The following is a 13,241-nucleotide window of genomic DNA, read 5'->3' as shown; positions in this document are numbered from 1 at the left end:
GGGGGGGGGGGGGGATGGGCATGGAGGAGGACACTTGTGGGGATGAGCACTGGGTGTTATGTGGAAACTAAATTGACAATAAACTGTTTGTAAAAAAAAAAAAAAAAAAAAAAAGACCAATCATACATTCCACTTATATGAAGTACCTAGAGTAGCCAAATTCACAAAGACAGTACAATGGTAGTTCCCAGGGAATGTGGGGAGTTAATATTAATGGATAGAGTTGCAGATGGGAAAGGTAAAAATCTCTGATGAAGAATGGTGGTGATGATTGCACACCAATGTGACTGCACGAATTACACTGAGCTGGACAATTAAAAATGGTTAAAACAACAACTATTATGTTATGTATATTTTCCCACAATAATAAAAAAGCTGCCAGTAAATGTCCTTTAATTACATTCTATCTTAATACAAAAAGCATGAGTGGTGAAATTGGATAGATAGATACATACATAGATACATGGATACATGAATAGATGTTAGATCAGTCTTCATGACCTTTCTTTATTACCAATGTACAAATATATATTAACAAAGAGAAACATCAAGAGAAGCTTCTTGCTTTTGTACACTGTGCTGATCCATAAATAAGAGTGGGAAACTGTCCATCATTTAGCTCTCAAGAGAAATCTTTTCTTTTTTTCTATATTGTTTATTTATCCTTTTTCTCCTTCCACTGTTCACTTTTTGTTTGTAATTATCCTCCAAAAGATATGCAGTTGGAAGGAGATTACAGTTTGTTCTCCAATTTTTAATAAGTAAAAAAGCTGAAATAACTTGGATTAGAATTTTGGGAATTCACAGACATAGAGTAAATAAAAGAACTTTCAGGTTGTAAATGCAATTCAGCTTGTGGGAGTGAGAGCAACCAGTTATTTTACTTATATCACCTCTTTTATTTCCATTTATTTTATCAAGTCAACTAAAATCAAGCAACTTTGATCATTAATGTCCTAAGAACATATTCCCTTATTTTCTTGGTCCTTATTCCATATACAATAGGGTTGAGAAAAGGGGGCACCAAAAGGTATATATTTGCAATAAAAATATGGACGTGGGCAGGCACGTTCTTCCCAAAACGGTGAGTGAAAATGGAAAAACCGGCTGTGGAATAGAAGACAAGAATAACACAGACATGTGAGTCACATGTTCCCAGAGCCTTAAAGCTAGCTTTTCGGGATGGCAGGCAGAATACAGAGCACAGAATGAAGGCATAGGATACAGCAATGAGAATCGCATCACATGAACCAATGATAGAAGCCATACTGAGGCTGTAACTCTTGGTGGCCCCTATGTCCATACATGCCAGCTTCACCACGGCCATGAACTCACAGTAGGTGTGGGCAATGATTCGTGATCTGCAGTAAGGAAGTTGTTTGAGCAGGATGGGATGTGGAGAAAAGAAGGCTACACCCCGAATCACCACAACAATACCCATTATGGTGATGCGTGCATGGGTGAGAATGGTAGTATGATGCAGTGGATGACAAATGGCCACGTAACGGTCAATGGCCATGGCCAGGAAAAATCCCGATTCCATAGCAGTAAAACTATGGATGAAGAACATTTGGGCTAGACAGGCATCAAAAGCAATGTCATGGGCTCCAAGCCAGAAGAGACAGAGCATGCGTGGCAGCGTAGATGTGGAGAGGACCAGGTCAGTGACGGAGAGCATGCACAGAAAGAGGAACATCGGCTCATGGAGACTTCGCTCTGCCCTGACCACGGCCAGGATGGTCACATTCCCCACCACAGCCACCACATACATGGAGCAGAAGGGAATCCCAATCCAGATATGAAGGTGCTCTAGTCCTGGGATGCCCATCAGCAAGAAGGTGACAGGAGAGGGGCGAGAGGTGTTGAGAGGAGGCATGACGCTTTTCCTGTGCTTATCAGTACTTCTAAAATGAAAGTTGCTATGACAATGATCACCAGCAGATGCTGAAAACATGGAGATTCTGTTCAGGAAGACCCTTAATGATCTGTTGCTAAAAAACAATTCAAATTCATAATCAGGTGTATTTATATTCATTAGGACCATAACACCAAAATTAGTAATAATGAACCAAATGATCATGTTTAGAAGTACAGAAAGATAATATTTGTATCATATTATCCCAGGGACCTATAAATCACCTTGCCCCTTCATTTCCAGTAAAAGATTCCATCTGTAGTCATACTTGTACTTAATTCAACTAATATTTAGTGATTTTCTTCTTTGAGTTCCCGTTCAGTATTTCCCTTATATCAATGGGTTTCCTGTAACTGGAAGTGACCAAGCAGAGGCACCATGAAAATATCAAGGAGATATTGAAAGGACTCTTACAATCCAATCTGGCATTCACATGGAGAATAGAAATAAAATGGTCTTTGTTCCTCTCTGGACGTGATATTGAGGTCTTGACACAGCTTTTGAAGTAGAATCAACTTAGTCTCTATCTTTAGTCTTTAATTTCCCACTGTGCATATGTGACTAATCTGGCAAGATTACAACTTGCTTTTTTCCTACTGTTTGTTTCTATCATGTACTGTTTAAGTATGCACATATTATGTTATTTTGAACCAACAGATTGTCTATTGGTAAGGATAAGATATTTCTTAACAGTAACCCTGCTCACTACCCTTTTATTCTCTTTTTTTTTTTCAGATTTAGATTATTTCACTGTGCAGATGGATACTAATTGTGCTCCCTCATTTGTTGATCCAGAAACCCAGATTCTCAAACATACACAACAGTTTACTGATTGGATTGGTAAATTATTGATGATGCTTGAGATATCAGCTACTGACTATAGTAGGTTTCTTAATACTTCTTCCTATTATTCTGAGCAACAATCAAATTTCCAAGGCAGAGAAGTCCAGGATGAAGTGGGTGAGCATGAAGCAGGAGTTGAGAAGGTTAAAGAGAAGAACTAACTTTTAAGTCACCACAAATGCTTCAGTTGTAGAGTAACCCTTGGTTACTAGTTTCCTGCTTCTCCTGGCTTCCATCAAGGCAGTACATAGTACTTATGTAGAACTGCCATCAGTTAAAGAGAATCTGCTTTCCTTAAGTCCCAAACAAATCCTTATAAATATAATATGTACTAATAAGAACTTACACAGAGGTACCAGTACATATGCTTTCCTGAATCATGCCAGAACACTTATTATATCCTCCACATATTACTAACCAAATAATTTTTTCTAGGCTCTTATATGTACTAGAACCTGGCTTTATTATAGTGAAAAACACAAATATGTCTTTTTTATGATTTAGCTTTAAACAAATAATGGTAGTATAACTTTTAAACACATAATTTATATGGCAAAAAATTATCCCAAAGTTAAAGGAAGGATGAGTTATACAGAAATGACAGCAAGGGATCAGATTAAGCTTAGTGAGTCAAGAAAAGTCTTCTTGAGTAAATGGAACTTAGGCTGGAATATGAAGATTATATGACTTTGTCCCATGGAATCTGAATATAGATATTTAGTTACAGATAAAGGTAGTACATATCCATCTATCTTCACCCACATGCACACACACATAAACAAAGGAGAGGAAAGGGTATAAACAAAGTTCCATTGGGAAAGACAATCATGATGTAATTAATTAAATCTAGTGTAGTTGAGACTCAAAGATTACAAAGAGATGGGGTACCTGGGTGGCTCAGTTGGTTGAGGATTCCACTTCAGCTCAGATCATTATCTCATAGTTTGTGGATTCAAGCCCTGCATCATCCTCTGTGCTGATATCATGGAGCCTGGAGCCTGATTTGGATTCTGTATCTTCCTTTGTCTCAACTCCTCCCCTGCTGGCTCTGTCCTTCTCTCTCTCTCAAAAATAAATATTAAAAATTTTTAAAAAATGATTACAAAGAGATTAAGGTGAGATAAAATTCTATGGGTAAACAAAGGTCCCTATACATTCATATGTAAGCACATAACCAGCAGGAAATTTCATAATCTAAATGAATGTAGTGGTTGTTAGGTGCTCATTAGTAACTGTTGGAGTTCCAGATACAATGCAGATCATTGTAAGAACAGAACTAGAAAACGCACACACTCAGAGATACACACACTAGTTTCCAAAAACATTTTTTTTGGTACAAACACACATGATATAATCTCTGTGACATCTGCCAACCTGAGGTTGAGTACGAAGGTCATGAGGTATTTTGTTCCTTCAATAGATTCACACAATATGAAATATGGTCAAAATGAGAGATAATGTTCATTTCTATGAGATCCTTAAAAAAGATCTTTGTTTCCTACAATCTCTTTTTTTCTTCATTTCATCAATAAAGAATGTGTATTCCCTCTATTTCAAAGAATTATATCTTCTTTCTTGAAACTAGGACATTTGGAAAATAAAAAGATGTTAAGAAAATCCCATGTCCTTTAAAGTTTTCCTTAGATTGACCAGACTATCTTTCTCTCCATCCTTCTTTAGTTTCATAACCTTAATTATCTCACAAGGAAATGTACTCAGAACCAAGAAGCAACCTAAACATGTAGTTTCTATATATAGCAGCTTCAACATGATAATCTCAGAGGATAAGTAAGAATAACAAGTGGCACAAACAGGTCCTCATGGAATCATTGGGAGAGAGGGAATATTTGTATCATTGGTAAAGATTTGATAATCTCTCTAATTGCAAGAATAGTAGTTTACCTATACATTCCCTTAGGTTTCCAGTTGCAGATGTAGCCATCTCTTAGTATTTTGATATAATCTGTCTACCAATTAACAGGGCCTGAAGGGAACTGAAGAGATAGAGAACACATTCGTTGTTCCTTTAACACATTAACTTCATTCCATTGAAACGTAGGGCATAAACTTCGCAGGCTAGAACAGAGGGGAAGGGATGGTATATGTAAATTATTAGAAAAAAAATATTCAAGAATTCCTTATCTAGCAAAACTGCCCTTCAAAAATGAGGGAGAAAATATGATATTCCCAGACACACAAAACCTGAGAGAGTTCATTATCTCCAGACCTGTTCTTCAAGGGATGCTAAAGAGAGTCCTTTCTGTTGAAATTACAAGAAGTTAGAGAGTAACTCAAAACCTATAAAAAATATAAAGTTCTTCAGCAAAGATAAACACATACACAAGTATAAAAACCAGTATTATCATATTTGGTTCATAACTCAACTTTTTATTCTTTTATAGGATATGAAAGACAAAAAAATTATAAATCTAAGTTAATGGGTACACAATATATAAGGATGTACTTTGTAACATTAATAACATAATGTCATTATGTGGGTGGTGGAGCTCTAAAGAGAGGAGTAGAGCTTTTGTTTTGACTGAAGTCTAGTTGTTATCAGTATAAAATCACAAAGAAAATATTTGTAAAATATATACAAAAGGAAATATCAAGGAATCAAAAAGTGTCATTACAAACATTAAGCAAACACAAAGTCAGGCAATAAAAGAAGAAATGAGGGACAAAAAAAGTTATAAGAAATACTGAAAACAAATAACAAAATGGTAATGGTAAATCCTTCTCATGAATCATTATTTTAAATGTAAGTGTTTTAAAATCCCCAGTCAAGGGGCACCTGAGTGGCTCAGTCAGTTAAGCATCTGACTTTAGCTCAGGTCATGATCTCACAGTTCATGGATTTGAGTCCCGCGTCAGGCTTTGTGCTGACAGCTCAGAACCTGGAGCCTGCTTTGGATTCTGTATCTCCCTCTCTCTCTGACCCTCTCCTGCTCATGCTGCCTCTCTCTCTTTCTCTCAGAAATAAATAAAACATTAAAAACAAAATAAAATAAAATCCTCAGTCAAAACTAAGATTGGTAGAATGGACAAAAACAACAGGAATCAGACTTCAGTTTTCCAATCTGGTATATGAGAAGCTGAAAGTTTACACTCTACCCTAACAACAAGTAAAAAGCTGAACCAACTGAGAAGTCAGCAATTCTTTTTAGACTCATAAGAGAAGTAAGGTCACAGGGCAAATTTCTGCCTCCAAAACTGGAGAAACCAGTAAGTGGAGAAAAATTATAATTTGCCAGAGCAGAAATCTCCATGAGAAGCAGTTCCAGGATAAGGCAATACAAACCATAATTGACAAGTTGCTGGAGGCTTAGTCTAGGCAAACCTGAGAGACAAACTCCAGGGCATCTCAGTCATTGAAGGGTCCCTACACTTTTGTGAGTTTTACTTCTGGGAGCTCATCAGGTCCTCACAGTGTTATGAAAGAAAAATCCTCTCATGATTGGCAGGGGGATGAGAAAGTGAACCATTTTGAAATACACCAGAGCATTCTGTTCTTAACAATGTCTGCCTGTAGGAAAAACTAGTTAACCAAACCCTAACCTGCTAGGATTTTATCAGAGTCTAACTGGCCTGGAAGAAGGGAAATACTCAATCCCAGCTGCCACTAGCCTTCCATGTAGGAAAGGGAAATAACCAACTTCAATCCACCTTAGACACATGTTCCCTCCTAAGGGGAATGAGGGAGAAACTAAGTATAATACAAGGACTTTATAGTTCAGATGCAAAAGATGTAAAATTCACTAAAAGATGAGATCTAATCATAGAAAAATAGAGAATTTCCCTTTAGCCTACATTTTACTGTCACATTATTAAGACCTATTTATGGAAGTTTTTTCACTGAAGACATCATGTCTGAGTATCAAGAAAGAATTACAAGACATACAAAAAGGCAAAAAAAATACAGCTTGAAGAGAAAGAGTGAAATTCAGAACCAAATTTAGATATGTGGCAGGGATGTTGGAGTTATCAGATCATGAATTTTAAAAACTATATTAATATACTAAGAACTTTAATGAACAAAACACACAACATGCAAAAACAAATGGGCAATGTACGTACAAAGATAGAAATCCTAAGAAAGAACCAAAAAGAAATGCTAAAGGTCAAAACCAGTAACAGAAAAGAAGAAAGCCTTTCATGGGATTATTAGTAGACTGGGCATAGGTGAAGGAAGATGTGTGATTATGAGAATACCTCAATTGAAACCTCCAAAATTGAGAAGCACAGAGAATAAGACTAAAATAAAGAAAAGAATAAAAGCAATATCCAAGGACTGTGGGACAACTACAAGAGGTGGAACATATGAGTAATGGGAATGCTAGAGGGATGAAAAGAAGAGATAGGAACATAAGAAATATTTGAAATGATAACGATGGAGAATTTTCTCAAATTAATGCCACCTAGCTACATATCAAGGAAGCTCAGATTATACCAAGCAGGATAAACAAAAAAATAATTACATCTAAGCCTATTATCTTCAAACAGCAGAGAATTAAAGATGAGGGGAAAAATCCTAAAAGAAGCCAGAATTAAAAAACAAAAAAACAAAACAAAAAAAAAACCAAGTTATAAAGGAACAAAGATAAAAATTACATCTGATTTATCCTCAGAAATCATGCAAGCAAGAAAAGTGGAGTGAATGAAATCTTGAGGAAAAAATCTTGAGGATTCTGTGCCCTGCAAAATAATTCTTCGGAAGTGAAGCAGAAATAAAGACTTTCTCAAACAAAAACTGAGAGAATTTATTACAAGTACACCAGTTTAGAAGAAATGTTAAATGATTCTTTAGAGAGAAGGAAATGATATAGGCCAAACACTCAGATCTACATAAAGTCAGTGATTGTAATCTATCACATCAACAGAGGACTTGAATACTATAGAACAATTGAACATAATGTATTCAGAACATTCCTTACAATGATTGCAGAATATATTTCTTAAATACACATGGAATATTCTGCTGAAGAGACCATATGCTAGAGCACAAAACAAGATTTAACAAACATAAAAAGATTGAAATCATACACAGTATATTTTTCTATTATAATAGATTGAAACTAAACTCAACAGAGGAAGAACTAGAAAATCGATAAATATGTAGAAAAAGGGTGCTTGGGGGCTCAATTGGTTAAGCATCGACTTTGGCTCGGGTCATGACCTCCTAGTTCAAGCCCTGTCTGTGCTGACAGCTCAGAGCCTAGAGCTTGCTTGGGATTCTGTGTCTTCCTCTCTCTCTGCTCCTCCCCCACTTAAATTCTCTCTCTCTCTCTCTCTCTCTCTCTCTAAAAAATAAATAAGCATTGAAAAAATTTTTTTAATTTAAAAAACAAACAAAAATTTAAACAACTCACACAAATAATCAATGGATCAAGAAGGAAATCACAAAAACAATTAGAAAATATTGCAGAAATAAAATGAAAACACTATATTCCAAACAACACTTAGGACAGTGAAATGTATAGCCATAAACCCTTATATTAAAAAAGAAAAACTGAAATTTACATGTTTATACAGATAAATCATGCTTAAGGGTAAAAAATGAAAGTTCTTCTAAGATCAGGACCAAGATGCCTGATCTCATCACTTCTTCTGTTCAACATAATACTGGAAGTTCTAGCCATATCAGTTAGAAATGGAAGAAGTAAAAGGCATCCAGGTTGGAAGGGAAAATGTAAAAAGCATCTCTGTTCTCAGATGACGTGATCTTATATGTAGCGAATCTTGAATATCCTGCCAAAAAACGTTTAGAAATAATAAACAAAGTCAATAAAAATTCAGCATACAAAATCAATAAGCAAACATCAGTTGCATTTTTGTACACTAACAACAAACATTCCAAAAGGGAAATTAAGAAAATGATGCAATGTACAATAAAATAAAATACCCAAATAGTGCAGTAAAATAGATGGTTGTAACAGTTTGGAGATAGGAACAAAAAGAATAAAGTATTTAGGAATAAACTTAACCAAGGAAGTGGAAGTTGTGCACACTGAAATCTGTAAAACTTTGCTGAGGGAAATTAAAGAAGAAACCAGTAAATAGGAGGACATCCCAGGTCATGGGTTAGAAGTCTTGATATTGTTAAGGTGTCTATATGACACCTCTCTGAGGAAGATCTACAAAAAGATGCTCAACATCTCTAATCAAAACCACAGTGGGAGGACTTCACACCCATTACAATGTCTGTTATTTTTTTAAAGGGGGGAGGCATTGGGAGGTACAAAGGGGGAAGAAGGAGAGGAGAGGGAAAGAACAAGTAGAGTTCCACTATTATGGAACCATAATAAAGGAATATCATTCACACAAACACAATGTTTATATGTGAAACAGCAAGGAGATACAAGAAATTTAAGTATGGCAAAGTGGAGTGTGATCATAATTTGGAAATAGGATGCTCTGTGAATGTCATGTAACAGAAACTACTTTAAACCATCTAAAACCCTTGGATGTGTAAGATAGAAGCACCAAAATAAAGCAAGATAACTTCTTAAGAACAATAATGACAATAACTTGGGAAATCTAGACCTTTCTTTTTCTACACAAAGAGAAGCATGTGTGAAAGGGAAGCATATGCATCAGAAATATCTTGTCCTAATATTAGAGTAATGTCTGAAAAGACCACATGCAAATTTACAATAATTTGAATGTACTATTTCTTTTAAGTTTATTTATTTTGAAGAAGGTTGGAGGGGCAGAAAGAGAAAGGGAAAGAGAGAATCTCAAGCCTTATGTGGGGCTTGCTCCCAGTAATTGTGAGATCATGACCTGAGCTGAAACCAAGAGTCAGACACTTAACTGACTGAGCCACCCAGATTCCTCAAATGTAGTGAGTAGTTCTTGTGTTTATATTCTATGTACATGTATATGCATATATATTTTGATGGTAAGGTCTACCTCTGACCTGTGTGTTTCTCTTATGTCTGCTTCTTTTACACTCCCTCCTACCTGCAGCACAATGTCAGCCCTTTCTAAGGAGACTTTGAGATCAGAGTCAATGGCCAGAGAGGGATTACGGTTTGGGTTTATTTGCAGAGCTGTCCCTCAGGAGTTGAAGGGCCAGAAGTTTCAAACTCCATTCTCTGAGGTGGCCACAACAGGGAATCTAGTTCCCATTCCTGCTGGGATAGGTTATATATTGACCAAGAAATCTAAGAAAGCCTAATAAGAAGGTAAGGGAGGAGGTTTTGATTAATTTTTGTAAGGGAATATTATGCATCTGCCAGGACTCTGCTCCATAGGCTACAAGTCAAGAGTGGGGTCTTAGATGACAATTTCTACCACATTCTTCACTCAGTACTCGGTAGTAGGAAATGTGGGGACTGTTTTAAGTATTTAGTAATCCCTGTTTTTTCTGATACCTGCAGGATAGTTAAGACAATGGCTTTTCATGGCAGTAGAAAAATTCAAGTTAGAATAGGACCATAGCTGAAAGTAGGCTCTAAAAACAAGCACAAAAGGAGGCAGCAGGGAACTAAGAGTCCTGGAAGAAGGACTTAGGTATCGTCTCACTACTGTCAGAGGATCTCAATTAGCCAATTTGTCGGTATTACTCTAAACTTAGAGAGGGGCTAATTGTTTTTATCATTCTTTCCTTCATTCCCTCTTTCCTTCTTTCCATCTAGCTTCCCATGTTTCTTTCTCCTTCTTTTTCCTTCATGCCTTATTGCTTCCTTCAAGTTTTCACCTCTTTCCTTATTTTGTTTGACTTTCTCTGTTCAAAATGAATGATCAAATGATGGGGTAAGATGCCTTGGATATTGCTTAGAGTAAGTTTAAAACTTCATTAATTATTCCTGACTTGGGAGAGCTATGTCCGTGATCAGTTTTTCCCTCAAACACCTTTATTTCAACTTATCTGACCACTCTCTTGGATGTCCCTCTTCCACACAATAGGGCAAAACCCTTTGTTGCCTTATGCTTCACTATGATCTAAGCAACAAAGGGATTCACATCGTTCTAGTAAGAAATGTAGACCCCAAGGTCTAAAGGTTTTCGGCTTGTTGAATACCTGTACCTGTCTCTGTTTAAGCTTTGTTTAATGGTGTTTATCTATAAGTGTTTATTGAATACTTCAGTGAGTGAAGAATACCTGTTGGCTCAGAAGGTGATGTTTTGAATTTGAATTCATGTGAAAATTCATATTAAATAAAACATACTGAAGGCATTTGGCATATAAGGTATCATTATATCTGTATAGCTTTTATACCTGTGTTTCTATATTTCTGTGTGGCCGTATGTATGTATCTGCACATTTTTGTCTTTGCCTTAATTTATTATGTTTGTCTTCAACATCTTCAATCTGGGAAGTCATTATAGTATGTATTAATTCAGAAACTATCTTTACTCTTTACTCTGAAGTTTTGGTTCAGAACTTCATAAGATGTTATATAACCTCTAAGCATTGACTATGCTCATAATAATTATAAATGATCTGTTCCTTGAATTCAATTGTGTCCAATACCAGAAATCTTCCTTTTGGTTAATCCAGTATATGCAGATAGGTAAGAAATAATCCCACTGCCTTCCCTTGCACTGTAATAAAACAAAAAATAATTTGAAATTATTTGAAACCATTCTTGTGCTTTTTTTTCTTCTAGGAATGGGCCATACATATCTCCTACTCTAGCCAAATCCAGAATGGCACATCAAAATATAACCTTGTTCCATCCATCCAGATTTTTTCTTTTAGGCATCCCAGGGCTTGAGACTACACATGCCTGGATTTCATTGCCCTTCTGTTGCATTTACCTTATGGATCTTATGGGCAATGTCACAATCTTGATTGTCCTAAGGACAGAAAGAACCCTGCAGGATCCAATGTTCTTCTTCCTTGCCATTCTATCTGCCATAGATCTGGCCCTCTCCACAACCTCTGTTCCACGTATGTTGGGTATCTTTTGTTTTAACGCTCATAAAATTGGCTTTGGAGCTTGTGTGGCCCAGATGTTTCTTATACACACCTTCATAGGAATGAAGTCTGCTATTTTGTTGGCAATGGCCTTTGACTGCTTTGTAGCCATCTGTGACCCACTCTACTATATGACCATTCTGACAGTCTGGGTGCTGTCAAGAATTAGATTTCTGTTGCACTCAGTGTGGTTGTGCTCACAGTGCCCACAGTCTACCTAATCCACCGTCTTCCTTTTTGCAATGCCTGCATTATTGCCCATACCTACTGTGAGCACATGGGCATTGCCAAGTTGGCTTGTGCCAACATTTAAATCAATACTATCTATGGTCTCTTTGTGGCTTCCTTCCTTGTTCTTGCCCTGGTACTGGTTGGAATCTCCTATGGCTACATCCTCAGTGCTGTATTCCACCTGAAGTCACGAGAGGCATGTCACAAGACCCTGAGCACTTGTAGCTCCCATTCTGCAGTCATGTTTGTTTTCTACACACCCTCTCTCTTCTCCTTCCTCACTCACTGATTTGGCCAAAAAATACCTTTTTCTGTCCACATTCTTGTTGCCAACATCTATGTGGTCCTTCCACCTGCCTTCAACCCTATCATCTATGGGGTAAGGACGAAGCAAATCAGAGACTGTATGATCCAAGTTTATACTAGCAAGTGAGGAATACTATATCATTGATCTTTAGGGATGAAGACCTGTGTTCAATAACCATATTAACTCCACCTCCATATTATACTTGACAAGCAGTTGCCAGTTTATTTGTCCATATGAGAAAATGTTAACCAAAGTCTCAAAATGGTATGACATAATCAGATTATCTAGGCTTTGGGAACTAATTTCTAATTTAAGTCTGTCATTAAGTTCTCATTAGTTTTGTTGAAGGATTGCAGTCTCTGACTGTGGTAGTTCATTATTCTGAGGAAAAGAGAAATCAGGAGACTTGCAGACGGTCCCTTATAATTTAATGCCTGGAAGTTTCTTTGATTACACCTGGTATTGATATGACATAATAGAATTCTGTGTGAAATGTTTACTGGTAAGTCTAAGCCTATTCCAAGTAAATTAGTTTTTAATTTACAAGCAAATTTAGTACATGTAAATTTACAATAAATTAGAATTAAATAAATAGACTTGAGAGTGCAATTTTTATTCCTAATAAAGGACAACTTATGTTATAAATTCAAATCTGCCATCATCAGTTGGAGTTATTTTAACTTTTGGCAGTCATCTGTTCAGGGGTCTCATGAGCCTTCATTCTTGGAGTTTATCAACACCATTTTGCTGTGAGCAGTTGGGTTTCTAATAGAAGTGAATGTCAAACCATGGTAGATAAAGAACATGGAAGACGAATTTTTAGAATCATCTTTGATTAGTGTTTTGATGGAATTTTTGGCAGAGTTTAGGGTAAACCTACCCTTTCTTTTCCAATGAAGACTTGTAAACAGGAATCAGTTTGTTTTCCTTTTTTTGCTACTGTGGTACTAATCTAAGTATATGATATAAGATATCTTGAACTAATTGCCAAGGGGCTATCTCAATGTTCTGTTTGATCT

General features: G+C 36.4%; 1 protein-coding gene and 1 pseudogene across 1 annotated transcript; one reads left to right on the top strand and one right to left on the bottom strand.

The window, feature by feature from the left end:
• Nucleotides 1-931: 931 nt before the first annotated feature.
• On the bottom strand, nt 932-1,876 carry LOC120224952 (olfactory receptor 52D1-like). Its single transcript, XM_039223189.1, has one exon. It carries the CDS (start codon nt 1,874-1,876, stop codon nt 932-934), a length of 945 nt encoding a protein of 314 aa, XP_039079120.1.
• A 9,537-nt stretch (nt 1,877-11,413) lies between these two features.
• On the top strand, nt 11,414-12,348 carry LOC120224948 (annotated as a pseudogene).
• Nucleotides 12,349-13,241: the final 893 nt, after the last annotated feature.

Source organism: Hyaena hyaena, unplaced genomic scaffold (genome assembly GCF_003009895.1).
Source record: "Hyaena hyaena isolate Hyena2069 unplaced genomic scaffold, ASM300989v1 scaffold_1310, whole genome shotgun sequence".
In the NCBI taxonomy this organism is placed as follows: domain Eukaryota; kingdom Metazoa; phylum Chordata; class Mammalia; order Carnivora; family Hyaenidae; genus Hyaena; species Hyaena hyaena.
This window is presented reverse-complemented; position numbering and strand designations above follow the sequence as displayed.